The sequence below is a fragment of the Ursus arctos genome, unplaced genomic scaffold, assembly GCF_023065955.2.
Source record: "Ursus arctos isolate Adak ecotype North America unplaced genomic scaffold, UrsArc2.0 scaffold_5, whole genome shotgun sequence".
NCBI classification, from domain to species: Eukaryota; Metazoa; Chordata; class Mammalia; order Carnivora; family Ursidae; genus Ursus; species Ursus arctos.
In genome coordinates this window covers 29809320-29830181 of record NW_026623067.1, presented here as the reverse complement: position 1 = coordinate 29830181, position 20862 = coordinate 29809320, and the positions used below count along the sequence as shown (strand labels likewise).

Genomic DNA, 20862 nt, shown 5'->3' with positions numbered 1-20862 from the left:
AACTGAATTTTTCTAAATTAACTGCTAGCACTTTCATTAGGGCAAATATATCATAGGTATATTTATATGCTGTATACTATTTCTCACTATAATGCTGCTTTATTGTTTATAAAATCCCTGACTTTGCTCTCTATATTAGATGTCAATGCACCATAACAGCATAAGTTTATTGAAGCTGTCGGATCTTGAAAAATAATCATACTGAGATCATGATTTATTTCCTGCACTTTAGGCCCCTGAAAAACCTTATCTATTATGGTCATATGAAACGTATCACTTAAAAAGCAACTACTTAAAATAAAAAGCCTTTAATTCACTTATGGCCCAAATCAAAATTTAGGTCAAGATTAAAGATAAATAAATAAATAGAACAAAAGAGGAAGGAATATTTCCAAACTCATTTCATGAGGCCAGCATTACTCTGATACCAAAACCAGACAAGGACACTATAAAGGAAAGAAAACTAGAGGCCAATATCCCTGATGAACATAGATGTAAAAATCCTCAACAAAATATTAGCAAACCAAATTCAACAATATGTGAAAAGGATCATACACCAAGATCAAGTGGGATTTATACCAGGGAAGCAAATCAGCATCTACAAATCAATGTGATACACCACATTAACAAAACGAAGGAGTAAAAAAAAAAAATCATGGAATCAACTCAAAAGACACAGAAAAAGCACTTAACAGAATTCACTATACACTCATGATAAAAACTCTCAGCAGAATGGGTATACCAGAAACATACCTCAACATAATGAAAGTCATATATGACAGGCCCACAATTAACATCCTACTCAATGATAAAAAAACAGAAAGTTCATCCTCTAAGATCATGAACAAGACAAGGATGCCCATTCTCATCACTTCTGTTCAACATAGTACTGAAAGCCCTACCCAGAACAACCAGGCAAGAAGAAATAAAAGGTATCCAAATAAGAATAGAAGTATGGTCTCTATTTGCAGATAATATGACGTTATATATAGAAAACCTTAAAGACTACCAAAACTGCTAGAATAAACAAATTCTGTAAAGTTGCAGGATAAAAAAACAATATACAAAAAATAAGTTGTATGCCTATATACGAATAACAAACTATCAGAGAAACCTAAAAAGATCCCATTTATGATTGTGTCAAAAATAATAAAATACTTAGGAATATATTTAACCAAGGAGGTGAAAGACCTGTATGCTCCAAACTATAAGATAGTGATGAAAGAAATAGAAGACAACACAAATAAAAGGAAAATTATTCTATGCTAACGATTTGGAAGACTTAACACTGTTAAACTGTTCCTAATACCCTATGGAATCTATAGAATCAGTGCATTCTCTATCAAAATTCCAATAGCATTTTTCACAGAAATATAACAAATAATCCTAAAATTTATATGTAACCCCAAAAGACCTTGAAAAGCCAGAGCAACCTTGAGAAAGAAGAACAAAGTTAGAAACATCACACTTCTTGATTTCAAACTTTACACAAAGCTATATTAATCAAAACAATATGGTATTTGCATAAAAACATAAGAATAGACACATCAATCAATGGAATAGAACAGAGGGCCCAGCAATAAACCCATGCATATACTGTCAACTAATTAACAACAAAGGAAATGGAAAAGGATAGAGTGGGAAAAGACAGTCTCTTCAATAAATAATTCTGGGAAAACTGGACATCCACATGCAGAAAATGAAAGTGGACCCCTATTTTATACCATACACAAAAATGAACTCAAATGGGTTAGAGGTTTGAACATAAGACCCAAAACCATAAAACTCCTAGAAGGAAACATGGGAATAAACTCGTTGACATTGACCTTGGCAATGATTTTTCGGGATTAGACAATGAAAACAAAGGCAATAAGAGAAAACATAAATAAGTGGGACTAAATCAAACTAAAAAGCTTCTTGCACAGCAAAGGAAATCGTCAACAAAATGAAAAGGCAACCAATGGGATGTAAGAAAATGTTTGCAAATCATACATCTGATAAGAAGCTAATATCTCAAATATATAAAGAATGCATATAATAGCAAAAAACCAAACATACAATAAAAATCTGATTAAAAATGTGCTGAGGAGCTGAATAGACATTTTCCCAAAGACCTATAAATGGCCAATAAATATATGAAAAGGTGCTCAACATCACTAATCATTAGGGAAATGAAAAGCAAAACCATAATAAGATAGCACCTCATGGCTGTCAGAATGGCTATTATCAAAAAGACAAATAAGAAGTAGGGCAAGGATGTGGAGAAAAGTGAACCCTTGTGCACTACTGCTGAAAATGTATATTGGTTGCAGCCACTATGGATAACAGTAGGTAGTCTCCTCAAAAAATTAAAATAAAACTACCATATGATCCAGCAATTCCGCTTCTGGGTATTCATCCAAAGAAAATGAAATCACTATCTTGAAAATATATCTGTACCATATGTTCACTGCAGCATTATTTATAATAGCCAACACACTGAAACGATCTAAATGTCCATGGACAGATGAATGGATAAAGAAAATGTGGTGTGTATACACACACACACACACACACACACACACACACACACACACACACGGTGGAGTATAATTCAGCCACAACAAGGAAGGAAATCTTGCCATTTGTGAAAACATGATGGGCTTTGAGGGCATTATGCTAAGTGAAATAAGTCAGACAAGGACAAACACTGTATGATCTCCCTTACATGGAGAATCTAACACAAAAACAGTAATAAAATATAGAGAGATTAGTGACTCAGAGGTGGAAAGCATGGGGATTGGATGAAATGAGTTAAAGTGGTCAAAAAGCACAAACTTCCAGCTTTAAGATAAACAAACTCTGGGGATGTAATGCACAACATGGTGACTATAGTTAACAATACTGTATTGTATATTTGAAAGATGTTAAGAGAGTAAATCTTAGGGGTGCCTCCCTGGCTCAGTTGGTAGAGCATGCAACTCTTCATCTTGGGGTCATAAGCCCCACATCAGGTGTAGAGTTTACTTAAAAAATAATACTAATAATTTTTAAAAACCTTAAAAAAAAGAGTAAATCTTAAAATTCTCATAAGAAAAAAATGTGTAACTATGTGTGGTCATCAAAGTTAACTAAAAACTTGTAATAATTTCACCATATGTAGATATATAAAATCATTATGTTATATACCTAGAACTAATACAATGTCCTATGTTAATTATATTTCAATTAAAAAAATCCATACATGGCATGGTTTATAATAGTTTGGTAATCAGAGAGTTGTTTAGGATATAAATAAATTTAAGACATTAAAATATTTAGAATATTTAGTTCCACAGTTCTAGAAATGTCTCTAAACATATTAAGCACACAAATACATATAAGCTCAAATTAAAGAACTTGAAGAAAAACTTTTTTTTTTTTCTAAGAACCTGTCCCAACCCACCAAGTGTTGGATTTGGAGCTCTGCCTATGTGCCTCAACGACACCTCTGCCCCCCTTATCATGGCACCCAAAGGATTCTAATACTTAGCTGTTTATTTTCCACGCAGCATTCTAAGTTCCATTAGGACAGAAACTGTCTCGCTCATTTTCTATTCTCAGGGCCTAGCACAGTATGTATTCAATAAATGTTTGTTGGATCACCTGAACTTGCCTCAGAATAGAAACCATAAGATAGTTTCAGGCAAAGACAAATATAAAAAAACCCCAAAGAACAGAAGTTTAAAAATGCACCCGAAATAAAGAATAGTTTCCTGGAACTTTTTTTTTTTTTAATATAACACACATGTACTTTGTCTTTCACATGTATGCCAGAGAAGAAATTTTAATAAAATGGATAATGCTGTTTAGAAATGAAGTATGATTAATATATAGCCATGTGAAGCCCTGAGTTTTCTTGTTCACAAGTTGTTCATTATATATTTTCTTATTCATAGTTTTTTTCTTATTCACAAAGTTGGTGACTGTCTATAAAATATGTGTTTGATAAAGGCCAACAATAAAACCAGTTGCCAATGTTCATATGAGAAAGAGGGCTTTGAGAAATGTCAATAATCAATGAACACATGTAGAACAAGGGGATAATTTCAGTATTTTTCTCATAGTTATTATTTTTCTATACACTATCTAGGGAAGGCTAGGCTAGACCAATGATGAAAATGGTATGAATCAAAGATTATGATTAATCCAAATTCATGTACCTGAGATACCAAAAAACAAACTAGACAAAACACAGAAAAAAGTAGGGAATACATGGAAAGAAAAATAATTTCCCTAGTTTCCCTAATATTTTTTTCACTTGTCCTGCCCCAGTTTCCCCAATATTTGAAAAGATTTTAAAAATAATGAATCAACAAAACTAAAATGGGAGAAGATATTTGCAAATGACATATCTGATAAAGGGTTAGTATCCAAAATATATAAAGAACTGATACAACTCAACACCAAAAACCCAAAAAATCCATTTAAAAATGGGCAGATGAAAAGACATTTCTCCAAAGAAGATATACAGATGGCCAACAGAAACACTAAAAAATGCTCAATATCACTCATCACCAGGAAAATGCAAATCTAAACCACAATGAGATATCACCTCACACTTGTCAGAAGGGTTAAAATAAAAAGGACAGTAAACTACAGGTGTTGGAGAGGATGTGGAGAAAAAGGAACCTTCATGCACTATTGGTGGGAATGCAAACTGGTGTAGCCACTGAGGAAAACAGTATGGAGGGTCCTCAAAAAATTAAAAAACACAACCACTCTATAAGCCAGTAATTCCACTAGTGGGTATTTACACAAAGAATAAGAAAACACTAATTTGTAAAGATATATGCACCCCTATGTTTACTGCAGCATTATTTTCAATATCCAAATTATGGAAGCAGCCCAAGTATTCACCAATAGATGAATGGATAAAGATGATGTGGTATACATGTATATGATGGCATATTACTCAGCAATAAAAAGAATGAAATCTTGCAATTTCCTACAATATGGATGGATCTAGAGAGTATATGCTAAGTGAAATTAGTCAGAGAAAGAGAAATAGCATACAATTTCAGTCGTATGTGGAATTTAAGAAACAAATGAAGAAAAAAAGAGACAAACCAAAAAACAGACTCTTAACACTAGAGAATAAATTGATGATTACCAAAGGGAGGTGGGCAAGGGGAAGGGTAAAACAGGTGAAGGAGATTAAAAAAGTACACTTACCATGATGAGCACTGAGCAATGTATAGAACTGTTGAGTCACTATATCGTATACTGAAACCAACATAACACTGTATGTTAACTATAATGCATTAAAAAATTAAAATAAAATGCTGACATTTTACAAACTTTTTTTTTTTTTTAAAGATTTTATTTATTTATTTGACAGAGATAGAGACAGCCAGCGAGAGAGGGAACACAAGCAGGGGGAGTGGGAGAGAAAGAAGCAGGCTTATAGCGGAAGAGCCCGATGTGGGGCTCGATCCCACAACGCCGGGATCACGCCCTGAGCCGAAGGCAGACGCTTTTAACCGCTGTGCCACCCAGGCGCCCCTGACATTTTACAAACTTTTAAAAAATGAGTTTTGCTCAAATGATGAAATTATTAGGTCTGTAATAAAGAAACTTTAATTATCTGCAAGGATAGAGATGTGATTTTTTTTAAAAAGGGAAAAATGAGAGGGGCACCTGGTTGGCTCAGTCAGTTGAGCATGTGACTCTTGATCTCAGGGTCGTGAGTTCAGCCCCATATTGGGCATGGTGCTTACTTAAAAGAAAAATAAAAGGGAAAAAATGAGAAGTTATTTAGTATAAAGATTTCTTGGTAGGTGTTCATATTTTATTTCCACTGTAGTTATTATTTGAAAGGGAAGGAAAAAGAGACACGGACTTAGAATTCATCTATCTGTTTCGGAACTTGGTGATTATTCTTGCAGATGAAGTTTAATTTTATTATTTTCAATTTCTATTATTTTTCATGTTGGGACATTATCTGATATTTTTTAGAAACACACTATCACAACTCTACTTTTTAGCCAAGTAGCCAAATTTTAATTAATTTCTGTATATCAATACACATACTGCTAAAATTTGTGGAGAGATTTGCTTTAAAGTAATTGTAAAACAGAGATTAAAAAATCAAATTTGTTATATCTTGGACTCATAGAAATAAATTAAGAAAAACAGACCCATATATCTCTCAATAGAAAGAATGAGGCCATTATTAAGGTAATATAGCATTTTATACCTATTACCATGAAAGAGTCAAAATTTTCAACCTTGTGGGAAAATTAAATTATATAGAAAACCAACAGATAAAAAGAAATTTAAATTAATATTGTCACATCTAAAACCAGGCATCTGAAATACAGATATCAAATTTAGTTAGTTGAAATAAACTAAATTTTCATTAATATAAATAAAAAACCTTTTTTTAAAATGATAAAAATAACATTTAGCTATGACTACCTGTATAAAATATTGGCTATATTATACAAAAGCTCTAAAGATCATTATTAAGATTAAAGATGATGACTAAAATCTGCACTTTAGATTAACTACGTTTACTGCTCTTATAAATACAACTCAAATCTAATAATTTCTGATAAATTCTCATGAACTAAAATAACTTTAAAGCTCTATAGGACTTATACTACTAAATATCAAGATTTATTATGAGAGTGTAATAATTAAGACATTATGGCAAATGATCCATGGATAGAGAAACTAATTACATGGATTATAAAGTTCAGAAACAGATATCTGCATATATAGTTATTTGATTTTACAACAAAGGTGATCCTGCACTGCAGTGGGGAGAACTGGTCTTCTCAATAAACGATGCTGGATTAACTGGACATTCACATGTAAAATAATAATTTTTTTAAAGCTTTTATTTATTTATTGGACAGAGAGAGACACAGTGAGAGAGAGGGAACACCAGCAGGGGGAATGGGAGAAGGAGAAGCAGGCTTTGTGCTGAGCAGGGAGCCCGATGTGGGGCTCGATCCCAGGAACATGACCTGAGCCGAAGGCAGATGGTTCATGACTGAGCCACCCAGGTACCCCTAAAAAAATAATTTTTGGCAAAGAGTTTATGATTTCACTTCTATTTGGAACCAAACAACAACAACAACAACAACGAATAAAGAAAGCAGAAAGAGACCTATAAATACAGAGAACAAACTGGTGGTTGCTGGAGGGGACAGTGGTGGGGGAATGGGCCAAAAGGGTTGAAGGGAAGTGGGAGGTACAGGCTTCCAGTTATGGAATAAATAAGTCACAGGGATAAAAGGTATGGAATAGGGAATATTGTGAATGGCAGTGTAATAGTACTGTGTGGTGACAAATGGTAGCTAGACCAGGGATTAGCATAGCATGTACAGTGTTGTCATATCACTATGTTGTGCACCAGAAACTAACATAACATTGTGTCAACTGTACCTCAATTAAAAAAGAAATCTTTACTTCTATCTCACACCATATACAAAAATCAACTCTAGTTGATAAATAACCAAATGGAAACGATAAAACAATAAAGCTTTGGGAAGAAAGCACAGGAGAATCTTTTTATGACCTTGCTTGAAACAGCCAAAATTTCTTAAACAGGGCTCAAAAGTACCAACCATAAATGAAAAAACAGACAAACTGGATCACATTAAGAACTTCTTATCAAAAGACAACATTACCAAAACAAAAAGCAAGCCATTAATAGAAGATTCTTTTAATACACATATCCAACAAAGAATATATATTCAGAACACACAAAGAATTTCTTCAAATCAATAACAAAAGGCAGATAACCTCTTGGAAAAATGGGAAAAAGACTTGAACAGACATGTCATATAAGAGAATATCCAAATGGCCATTTAACAACTGAAAAGGTGCTAGTACTTCATTAGTTACCAAAGAAATGTAAATTAAGATCACAACGCAATACCATTATCACAACTACCAGAAAGGCTACAATTAAAGATGCAGAGTAGCAAGTGTTGGTGAGGACATCAAGCAACTGGAGCCAGACACCGCTGCTGGAAGTGTAAATTAGTCTAACCACTTTGGGAAAACTGGTTAGTAGTATCATACATTAATTTTTTTTGATAAATACAGTGGAGCACTATAAATGTCTTTTCTTCTTATGATTTTAATAACATTCTCTTTTTTCCAGCTTACTTTATTGTAAGACTATAGTATATAATACATTTAACATATAAAATATGTGTTAATGTACTGTTTATGTTATCAGTAAGGCTTCTCATTAACAGTTGGCTATCAGTAGTTAAGTTTTGGGGTAGTCAAAAGTTTTACATGAATTTTTTTTTTTTTTTTTTTTTTTTTTTTTTTGAGAGAAAGAGATCAAGCAGTGGGGAGGGACAGAGGAGAGAGAAACTTTTTTTTTTAAAGATTTTATTTATTTGGCAGAGAGAGACACAGCGAGAGAGGGAACACAAGCAGGGGGAGTGGGAGAGGGAGAAGCAGGCTTCCTGCTGAGCAGGGAGCCCGATCCCAGGACACTGGGATCACGACCTGAGCCAAAGGCGACGCATAATGACTGAGCCACCCAGGTGCACCGAGGAGAGAGAACCTTAAGCAGGCTACACGAGCAGCGCAGAGTCTGACATGGGTCTCTATCCCAGGACCCTGAGATCATGACCTGAGCCGAAATCAACAGTCAGATGCTTAACCAGTTGAGCCATCCAGGAGCCCCTATACGTGAACTTTCTAATGTGCAGGAGGTCAGCAACCCTAGCCCCTGCACTATTCAAGAGTCAATCGTGTATGTGTGAGTGTGTGTCTGTGTGTGTGTGTGTGTATATGCGTGTGTTCATATATATGTTTACACATACGTACATGTATGTGTAAATATATGTGTAAATTTTACTTTTCATATATGTATAAATTTTAAACTAAAAGGCATATTCAATAAAGCATCAATATTCATTATACTCCAGAACTAGGAGCAACCCAAATGAACAGGAAGGATAAACTGTGGTATATTGAAACAAGAGTCATAGAAATGTTGCTGTACAATATAGATTAATCTCACAAACACAATGTTGAAAGAAACTAGACAAAACAGTAATCCTATATGATTCCATATATATGAAGTTCAAACGTTTTATTATATTAAAAGTCTATAGTATTAATAGGATACTGGTTAGCTTGTTGGGAGGGGGTATCTGGAAGACATGAGGACATGAGGGGTTTTGGAGATTCTGGTAATACTATTAAGTAGCTTACTGTAGATGTTGGTTACAGGGATATCACTATAAAAATTCACTGGCTTTATAGTTATAAATTGTGCACTCTTCTGTTTGTATGTTACACTTCGATAGTTCACTTTAAAAAAAAGCCTTTCAAAAATATGAATATCATTTTTTTTGTTGTTGTTGTCCCCAAAGATACTTTAGGCACTGAAAACAAAATATAATGTGAAATGAAAATTCTGCTGAAGTCCTACAAGGAGTCTGGAGGTATAATGGAGGATCCTCAACTATATTTCCATTTCCTACAATCATTTTTAAAATAACTCTAATCACAGAATAAAAGGTAAAGAAATAGACAGTTTAAGTAGGGTGATAAATGATAACACAATAGTTAAGAACTCCAAATAACCATGATGAAAAACTAGACATACTGTCTTTGTAACTACAGTTGTGTAATATAACCAGTGGTTAAAATTAAAAAGAAAAAATAAATTAAAACAAGGCAAAGACAAAAATCTAGTAAAGCAAAGTTTTATAATCTAGCATTTAAAATGGTAGCCTTACAAATATATACAAGATATACCATACTGTCTGGCAAAATCAAGCTGTTTTACTAACCAGCATTAAAAGTGCTACAATTGCTCAATATTTTAAAGTACAATGAAGTCAGAAAATATTTTTCTTTAATTTTACTTACTCAGTGTATTGTGGTCTGTGTGAATACCTTGTATAACAGATGTTCTGAGTAACAATTCAACATCGGAACCTATTTTTATTAGCTGTTAAGAAAACCAAACAGAATAAATCCTTTGGATATTTTTTCAATGGTCCTTATGAATGCACTGCTTTTGAAAACTGTAGGTTTACTGTTATTTCTTTTCGGGTAACACTGCCTTTAACTTTTTGTAACCATTCCAAGCACACAGAAAACTCAGACATATGTGTACTTTTACCTTTTATCCATCCATTCCATATTTTGTTCCAAAATAGATTCAGAGTATTTTTTGTTGGAATATATATCTTATATGTTTAAAATGCTGTTTTCTTTGGGAGAGGGTTGAATCATTCTTTTATAGTGTTGGATGTTCTAAACATTAGAAATAATACTGAACTAGGAGTTGGAATACTTGGATTCCATAGTTCTATCATTAAATATAAAGCCTTGGATTAATAACCTACTCTCTTTAAGTTTCAGACCTTATCATATGCAAAATGAAGAAATGGACTAGAACAAAGATTCTCAAAGCTTGAGGGACCTTGAGACCCTTTCAGATACCATGAAGTCAAAATGATTTTCTTAATACTAAAGCCTTCGGCACTGAGTTGTGAGCAGAGGTAGAGCTTTCTCCATGGAATACCACTTTATATGAATGAACAACAGATAAACTATGATCATTTAGACTTGGGTATTTGGCAAACATTTTCTTGAAAATGAACGAGCTGACTGTTACTTCAAGAAAACAACTAACTGTATTTGCTGACAATGGTAAAATTCAAGTTTTCAAGAAAAAATCAGCATTCTAGGGAAATTACCTGCCCCCATGAGCCTGATAGTTTATCAATGCTTAAGGATTTTTCTGATGAGATAGCTATTAGTATTAATAAATATAATTTTAAAGTATTACATACTGAATATGTTAACATTTAGAAGATATGCATTACTTGGTGAACCTGTATTTTCCAAATCAATGATGCAAGATGTTACAAAATCATGCATGGTAAAAGATCCATTCAAAGAGAAAGACAGATTAAATCTATTGGTCTACTAAATGAAGACTTAAGGCATGTGGGAAAAGAATATCCTAGGAATAAGCAACAGCATAAATGCCCTGAGACAGGAAAGTTCTTGGTAAATTCAAGTGCCTTCAATGCACTGAGACTGTAAGAGTAAGAGGGATGGAGGAGGCTGAGGTGGGAAGTTAACAGAGGTGACATGATACAGTCTTATAGGTCATGGTAAGGGTTTAGATTTTACTTTGGGATGAGAAGCTATGGGGTTGTGAGTACAAGGAGTGATGCGATATGCTTTGTTATTTAAAAGGCTCAATCTGCCTTTAGAAGTACTGAGAATAGGCTGTAGGAAGTTAGGGAGGAAGCAGGGAGACCCACTTGGAGGCTGTTGTAACAATCCAGAGAAAGATGATGGTGGCTTGAACTAGGAGGTAATGATGGGGAGGATGAGAAGTGGTTGAATTCTGGATATATTTTGAAGTCAAGAAAATTGGCTCTTTTTGGTTGGATATTAAGTGTCAGAGAAAGACAGCTATTAAGAAAGAGAGCACCAAGTTTTTTGGTCCGAGCATTAAAAGGTGGGAGCTGCCATTCACTGACATGGAGAAGGAGTGGAAGAGCAAAGCTTCAACTCCCAACAGACCTGAGAAGGGACTTAGCAGGAGAGAGAAAGAATAAAAATGGGGAAAATGGGCCCCCTCATCCATTGGAGGTGCATAAACTCAGTTCACTCATAGGTCTAAGGCAGAAAACAAGGCTTAACAAGGGATAAGGGGAAATCAGAAAGGATGAGCAGGTGGTGGTCTGTATGAATCCTGGAGCCAAAAAAAAAAAAAAAAAAAAAAAAAGAATCTATCTATCTACTTACCTACCTATCTATGTCTCTTCACGCATTGGTCTAACAGATTAGAGTTCCATAATGCAACTAACCTTTAAGGAAGTTCACTATTGTTGAGGTGTAGTATCAAAGAATATTCACAATTTATTTGAAAAGGCTATTATATACTCCTACTCTTTTTCAACTACTTAACTGTGTGAGGCTGAATTTCCTTCATATATTTCAACCTAAGAAACACTGCACCAGATTGAATGAGGAAGCAGATACGAGAACTGAGCTGCCTTCTATTAAGCCAGACTTGAAAGAAATTTGCAAAACAGAGTGCCCACTCTTCTCACTAAATGTTTTGAAAACAGTTATTTTCCATGAACAGTGTATTTGCTACCATGTAATGAGCTTCTTATTTTTAGAGAAAAAAATACATATTTCAAAAATCTGTTTTAATTTCTACTAATGTAAATATTGAAAGACATACCACATGAAATGCGGTTGAGGTCCTCAACTTTTAAGAAGGTAAAAGGGTCCTGAGACCAGACAGTTTGAGAACTGCTGGTATAAAAGATACCTAAGATTTTTTTTGCTGCCAAGACTTCATGAACCTTCCAATACATAACAATGTAATTAACTAAAAACTAATAAATATTTAATCTACGCAGAATTATACAAAATATATTTTTATATAACAAATATGTCATTTCTAGACTGCTTAACGTTAAATTAGTGCTTTACAAGTAAAAGAAATTCAGAAGATTGTAGTTCATTTCCCAGTTTATATAAAGACATGTCTATTTAAAAATTTTTTATTTCAAAATTTAAAAATAATTACCATATTGTTATTAATCAGCCTACTGAATAGCAAATAATACAAACTTTTGTATACATCTTTTAACTTCTCTTCAAGTTATGACTTGATTATGATCTCATCTTAACTTGTGCCATGAATAAAAATTACACAGTCCCTGTTTGCCCTTTCAGATGGTTAAATGAAGTCTTTCCCTTTCTTCTTTATATCAGAGGGATAGAAAAACTTAGGCTATCTCATCTTGACTCATTAACTTGATTACTACAGATATTTATTATTCTAAAAACAGCATTTTTCTCTACTAAAAATAAACGCATTTTTATCAAAAAAAATTTTAACATGTAGAAATTTCATTAAACATGGAAGATTTTCTCTAATTTGTACCTTCCTCTTTATCAAACCAATTCTTGGAATTATAACTGCCCCTGCAAATAATTTTCCATTTTCTGTTTTCCTCCTAAGGGTCCTTTCTCTACATTTATACAAAGTTAGATACAGAAACACTTAGGAAGCTCAAAACAAGCGACAATATGTATGTATACGCAGTATGATTTTATACAAAAAAGGAATCATTGTGCATTTTTAAAATGAACATGTACTGGGAGTATTAAGCAACGCACAGATCTGTGTCAGCTGACTGACTCTTCAACTAGAGCAAGTGACCAAAAGGCAAAGCAAGAATAGTTCATGAATTGTGGCTGATTTAACTTTCATTGCCGAGATAGGAATTAAAAAAAAGTCTGTCTAGCTGAGCTAAATGAACAGAAATTCCTTCTGTAGTTCTAATACTAATTCTCCTTAGTTTTAGTCACTTGCCTTAGGTAAAGATAGAATTTCTGTGGATTTCTGGGTTGGTTCAGCTACTCTTGTTTTGATCAAGGCTATATCCATGTTCTGTACATCGGCAACTTGCTGTCTTAGGGGTGTAGCAGATGACCCTGAAGAGGTGAGCCATACCAAACAAGTGAAGGTTATCTATAGTTGTGATGCCTTTAACTATCAAGTAATAATTTTTATCTCATATAACCCCTCTATTTTCGTCATTTTCTAAAAAAATTTATAAGGGCTTTATCATAATTAAAAGACTCAATTACTATACCTCTTCTATTTTCTTGGGAGAAGTTTCACTTTTATTACTTTTGAATTCTTCATTTATCTTTATTCTGGCTGCTAGAGAAAGGAAAAAATATATATATAATTATTTCTCTTCTAATTTATAATTTCTGTCCCAAGAATTTATATGTTGTTATGAATGACTACTTCTCTAGTAGTCAAAACAGTTTTGCCCCATGTGAAACTAATTATAAAAATTAGACATTTAAAAAAAAAAACTGTCCTGGAAAGCTTTTGACAGGCTGGCAAATTTTTAATTAAACCTAATACACTCTAATAAACTAATACTTTCGTTTCCTGCTTTTTACTTCCAATTGCATTTGTATACCTTTAGCTATCAGAGTCTAATGAATCCCATTTAATACTTTCTTTCCATGAATCTAAAAATTTATATTAAAATGCTTTAAGATGGCAAACTCAATACATACAAGCATGTTAAACCACACACACACACAAACATACACACATACATACACACACACACACAAATAAAATAAAGACACAGCACCAAAATATATATAAAAGTACTTTGGCTGGCATGTAAAGTGAGTGATAAATAAACCTTCGTTCATATAAACCACTGATATTTTGGCATCATTAGCATAATTTAGTCTAATCTGACAACTGCCTTATTGTTGCTGTGTATATTTAATGGAACAACCCACGTAGGGTGCTTAGTAATTACACAATGTTAACTGTTCTTATGCTACTTAATAACACTTAAAGTACTGTTGATGGATAATAGCCAGAAAACCCTCCTTCTATGCTTTATATATTTCAATATAAGGTGCTGAAGATTTGGGATTTGGAGCCAAACTGCTTAGGCTAAATCCTAGTTCTACCTCTCACTAGTATGATGTGGGACAAATCCTTTCACATTTTGTCAGTTTTCTCATTGGAAAAAAACAAATTATAACAGTACCTACCCCATAGCGGTATATGAAGAATTAAACGAATTTGGTAAAACATATACAATATGAAGCATATACTTTAATAGTCAAGAAATTATTCTTGGTGAATTAGAAAAACTTGAATTCTTAGGACAGCAGGGATACTACCTAAGTGCCCTCTTAAAGAGTTTTAGAAATATATGAAGATAGATACTGCACATGAGCAACACAGAACCTAAGCTTTAGAACTACAACTTCCAGATATGATAGACGCCACTTAAAACAGTGAAATACTAAATCTGTAAAAGCATTTGGGATAGATTCTCTTTCACAGCTTCTATCACTTCTAGAATGACACAAGGAATTAATAATATGGAAGTATCTGGTCCTAGAGAGTGTGAAAATGTGATTATATAATACAGAAATAAGTTTAATGGCTTGACAAGCAATGGAGCATGCTGAAATCCTGATCTTTTCCGATTCTTTATAAAAAACTTGATCTTTAAAAATTTTTCTTTAAGTAGATACTCCTCAAAGTAGTGTAACGTAAACTAATCTTTATTAAACATAACAACACTAGGGGAGAGATGTGAAGATCACTCTCTAAAATGGGTCTTGACCATACACGTTCTCTTGGATATATTAGCAGCCATCTGAAGAACTGACTTACTCCAAAGTGGTGAAAAATAAACCTACCTTCTAATGCTCTGGTATCATTTTTAAAAACCTGTTGTCTGGTCCTGTGTAATGTTTTAAAAAGCTGTAAAACCTGTAAAAAAAAAAAAAATAGAATTCAGACCTCAAAAGAAAAAAATTTTACATTATATAAATATAAATTATATAAATAATTACAAGGATTATAAGGTATTTCTTTTCTGTTTATTACTTAGACTATTTTTCAAAATAGCTGGTGAAAACTAGGGTTTGCCAAAACAACTTTCCCTTTGTTATTTATCTTTAAATTTAAAAAAAATTAGATTTACGAAAATAATACCAAGTTCTTTGGGGGGGGGGGGGAAGGATGGTTAAAAAGTTAATAATCCCCCTGCCAAAACCAGTCTGCTAAAGTAACAAACTTTGTCAGTATGGTATGTATTTGTTCTCACTTTTCTTAACATATTGAGGCCTTCACCTGCTCTTAAAGTTTTACACATATATACACAAACTCATGAACTTATTAAATCTTAAGAGACCACAAAAGGAAGGTGTTTCAGATAATTTAGGAAAGCGTAATTGTGATTTCCCAAAGAGAAGTGGAACGCTGAGACTTACGAATATTCTAAGACTATTAGAATATTCACTCAGTATTAAAAAATAGAAGAGCCTGACATTTTGGTAGAAGACAGAGTGTGTAGAGGCTTTAGTGTTAGGCCATGCCTACCTCACATTTCTCAAGTTTAATAAAGTACTCAATATTGTTCCCCTGATATTGTCTTTTCGCCTGTCTTTTCAATTTCAGAGAATAGAAGACACTGAGTTTCTCAAGCTTGAAATCTCTAGGCAATTCTTTAAATTTATATTACTCTTCATGTGGAAATCTTCGGAATGTCTCTCTAATGTTTTGATGTTCTCCATTCATGAAAATTATTTAAGTTCAGACCCTCCCATCTCTTGCTTAAACTACTTAACACAGATTTGTCACTCTGCCACTATTTCTTCCTTCCCTCCAATCCACTAGATAAAATATCTAGTATTTATTTACGAAGTATACCCTGGGTGCTAGGCATTGTTTCAGGTATTTACATATATTAGAAAACCTATAACATCAAAGGCAGACACCAAAACAGAAACAGGAAACATGAAGCAAAAAACATAAAAACACAACAAAACAACGATCAAACAACCACAATGAACTTCCTCAGAAACATAAGTGACTGGAAAGATGGAATAGCAACAAAAAGAAAACACAGTAAACCGAAAAAGGAACATTCAGAAAACACCCCAAAGCTCTCAGATACCAAATGAGTAACAGCAAATATTAAGGGGAGAAAAACAACAGAGAAGTAGAATAAAAACTCAGATAGAAATTGAGGAGGGAAAAAGAAAATTAAGGAAGTAGTCTAGATGGACCAACAATTACATTAACAGGATTTCCAACAAGAAAGAACAGAGGGGCGCCTGGGTGTCTTAGTTGGTTAAATGTCCAACTCTTCATATTGGCTCAGGGTCCTGGGATGGAGCCCTGCGTCAGGCTCTGCACGCAACATGGAGTCTGCTTAAGATTCTCTCTCCCTCTCTTTCCCACTCTTTCTCTGCCAAATAAAAAAATAAATCTAAAAAAAAAAAAAGACAGAGAAAACAGACAAAAGAAATTAAAAAGGGAAAAATTAAGAAAATGTCACCAAGTAAGGTGCATCAGTTAGTTGACTGAAAAAGCTCCAAGTGCCCAACACAAAACCCATACCATAGCTCATCATAAGTTCAGCACAATGCTAATAAAATGAAAAATCTCAAAGATAAAAAGCAGTTCATGTAGAAAGGATAGAAAATCAGAATGACACCTGACTTCTAATAGAATCACTGTGAGAAGACAATGGTATAAAATCTTCAAGTTTAAAAAAGACTGTCCAGAGCAACCCTCTCGGATCCCCTCCCTCTTTGGGAGCTTTGTACTATCACTTTACTATCACTCAATAAACTTCGCTTTGCTGCCCACCCAAAAAAAAAAAAAAAAAAAAAAAAAGTCCAGCGTAGAATACCATACATAGACAAATTATCATTTAACTGCAAAGGCAAACAGACATTTTTGAAAATGCGAAGTGTCTTATCTGCCATACATCCTTTCTTGTAAAGCTACAGAACAATGTGCTCTACAACAAGGGGATGAACTACAAAAGAAAAAAAACATGAGAACCAGTGAGACAGGTGATCCAACACAGAAAAGATGATGAAGGACAAATAAGGGTCAGCATTTGTGCAGCCAGCCCACAAAGCAACTAGTCTACACTATAGCAAAAGGTTGAACTGCTCTAGAAAAGCTGTTCTCAGGAAAAAAAATCAAACTGATACTGATTTTGGGAACAGATAAGTAGGAAGCTAACCAATGATAATAAAAACAAGGTTATTAATTTCAAGAAAAACAAAGAATTAGAGAAGAAAGACAATGTAATCATATATGAGAGGACTCAGCTGTGGACAATTTTATACAATCATAGTAACTTAAAAAAATGAAAACTAATTCACCAAAATTTGTAACTGAGAGGACTAAGGTATAAGGGGGAAGCTTACTCATCAACTTCTATTGTTAAAAGTCAGTAAACAATGTCTTCAAAAAGTAAAAAAAAAACCGTGAGTAGCAGTTTAAATATGTTCTTTAGAAGTATGGAAGTAAATGTGAGAATAGCTAAAATGAATAAAAGCACTTATCTCTGGGGAGCAGGAATTGGGAGTATGTAGATGGAAGTACACACCTATTGGTTTCTGTGTAACACTTTGATTTCTTAAACCTTACGCATTTATCAACTTTATAAAACCTAAAAAAATCATTTTAGAAAGAGAAAGGGAAAGGACATTATCAAAAAAGAGATAAGACAAGCCCTGACTGGAAGAAAATATTTGCAAACCATAGATCTGGTAAGGGGCTATTATCTGGAACATTTAAAGAACTTTTACAACTCAACAATAAAAACACAGACAAAGGATTTCAATAGACATTCTTCTAAAGATAGACAAATGGTCATCAAGGCCATGAGAAAATGCTCAATATGATTTGGCATCTGGGAAATACAAATTTAAATCTCAGTGAAGTACACTTAAGCCAGAAGCATGATCTGCAACGAAAAAGAAAATCAGTAACGAGTATTGGCAAGAATGTGGGAAAATTGGAACTCATACATTGTTGGTGGGAATGTAAAATGTTGCAGCTGTTTGGAAAACAGTTTGGCAATTGCTCAAAAGTTAAATAATGTTATCACCTGATCTAGTAATTCTACACTTAGATATATACCCAAGAGAAATGAAAACATATGTTTACAAAAAAACTTGTACATGAACGATCATAGCAGCATTATTCACAACAGTCAAAAAGTAGAAATGACTCAAATTTCTATCAATTCATGAATAGGTAAATAAAATGTGGCATACTTATACTGTTATAGCTTGAATTATGTTCCCACAAAGGACATGTTGAAATCCTAATTCCTAGTACCTGTAAAATGTGACTTTATTTGGAAATAGGGTCTTTGCAGATGAACTGAGTTAAGATGCAGTCATTAAAGTGGGCTCTAATACAATATGACCGGTATCCTTAAAAGAAGGAGCAAATGCCATGTGAACACAGAGACTCAGATTGCCATGTGAAGATGGAAGCAGAGATTAGAGTGATGCAAGAGTGAGCCAGCAAGCCAACAAGCCAATGAACATCAAGGATTGATGACCACCCTCAGAAGCTAGGAAGAAGTCAAGGTTCTACCCAGTTTCAGAGGAAGCATGGCTCTGCTGGCACATTCATTTCAGACTTCTAGCCTCCAGAACTGTGGAGACAATGCCTTTCTGTTGCTTTAAGCCACCCATTTTGTGATGCTTTGTTAGAACAGCCACCGGAAACTAATACAGATATTAGTACTGGGAAGCGGGGGTACTGCTATAATGAGTACCTAAAAATATGGAAGTGGCTTTGGAACTGAGATGTCTAGAGATTGAAAGAATTTTGAGGTGTTTCACAATAAAAGCTGAGACGGCCTTGAAAAGATTGTTTGTAGAAATATGGATTTTAAAGGTAATAGAATATCATAGAAATTTAATATTACAGTTTAATATTACAAGACTGGTAGAAGACGAGTTGCATGGATCAAAAGCAAAGTGGAAAGTTAAGTAAATCTAATCATTTTACATGTTGTTTAGGCAAAAAAGAAAGTAATTCATTAATACAACAGCCAGCATCCCTAATTTAAGAACTAGCATATGCAAAAATAAATTCAAAATGGATTAAGGACCTGGATATAAAACATGAAGGCATAAAAGTTCGAGAGGAGAACACAGGCAGTAACCTCTTTGACATCAGCTGTAGCAACTTCTTTCTAGATATATCTCCTGAGGCAAGGGAAACAAGAACAAAAATAACTATTGGTGGTACATCACAATAAAAAGCTTTTGCACAGCAAAGGAAACAATCAATAAAACTAAAAGGCAGCCTACAGAATGAGAGAAGATATTTGCAAATGACATATCTGTTAAAGGGTTATCTAAACTAGACAAAGAACTTATAAAACTCAACACCCAAAAAATGAATAATCCAGTTAAAAGAGGGCTAGAAGACATGAACAGACATCTTTCCAAAGAAGACATACAGATGGCCAACAGACACATGAAAGGATGCTCAACATCACTCATCATCAGAGATATGCAAATCAAAACTACAAGGCATATCACCTCAGGATGGCTAAACTCAAAAACACAAGAAACAACAGATATTGGTGAGGATGTGGAGAAATGGGAACCCTCTTGCTCTGCTGGTGAGAATGCAAGCTGGTGCCGCCACTCTGGAAAACAGTGCAGAGGTTCTTTAAAAAGTTAAAAACAGAACTACCCTATGATCCAGCAACTACGCTACTAGGTATTTACCCATGGAATACAAAAAATACTAATTCAAAGGGTTATATGCACCCTGAAGTAAATAAGCATTACTTACAATAGCAAAATTATGGAAACACGCTAAGCATCCATCGACTGATGAATGGATAAAGTGGCATATAAATATACAATGGAATATTACTCAGCCATAAAAAAGAATGAAAGCTTGCCATTTGCAATGATGTGGATGGAGCTAGAAAGTATGCTAAGCAAAATAAGTCAGAGAAAGACAAATACCATATGATTTCACTCATATGTGGGATTTAAGAAGCAAAACTAACAAGTAAAGGGGGGGAAAAAGGGAGAGGCAAACCAAGAAAGAGACTCTTAACTATAGGGAACAAACTGATTGGGGGGGGTGGATTAAACAGGTGATGGGGATGAAGGAGTGCACTTGCTGTGCTGAGAACCATGTGTCTTATGGAAGTGCTGAATCACTATAGTGTACACCTGAATTGAAAATGACACTCTAAGTTAACTAACTGGCATTTAAGTAAAAGTTTAAAATAATAGAACTAGTATAAGAAAAAGAAAATGTCATAAATACTGTCTTGGAGCTATAAGAGCTAATATCACCTTGGAGTCAATAAATTTTTATTAAAATGAAGAAAACTAGGTCACAGATTATGTTCCTCATTTATAGTAATTAGATAATTCAGGTAATGTATATGGAAAGTGGATTCTCTACAGACAGATCAGTTGGAACGGGACACTGCCACTTAATGCAAGCTTGGACAAGTT

At 33.9% G+C, this 20862-nt stretch overlaps 1 protein-coding gene across 4 annotated transcripts in view; it reads right to left on the bottom strand.

Moving 5' to 3' along the window:
• The window catches only part of LYRM7 (LYR motif containing 7), a 35576-nt gene that overhangs the window by 8391 nt on the left and 6323 nt on the right, over positions 1-20862 (bottom strand). For 2 of the 4 annotated variants that reach the window (XM_057307185.1, XM_057307184.1), the window contains 4 exons: positions 19485-19581; positions 15247-15319; positions 13647-13717; positions 9874-9955 (listed from right to left, as the gene is read on the bottom strand). In XM_057307185.1, the coding sequence (XP_057163168.1) occupies positions 9874-9955; positions 13647-13717; positions 15247-15319; positions 19485-19499 (241 nt within the window). In that variant the 5' untranslated portion in view covers positions 19500-19581. Of the gene's footprint in view, positions 1-9873; positions 9956-13646; positions 13718-15246; positions 15320-16630; positions 16824-19484; positions 19582-20862 lie in introns of all 4 variants that reach the window. The other 2 variants (XM_057307182.1, XM_057307183.1) reach the window with 2 other exon arrangements.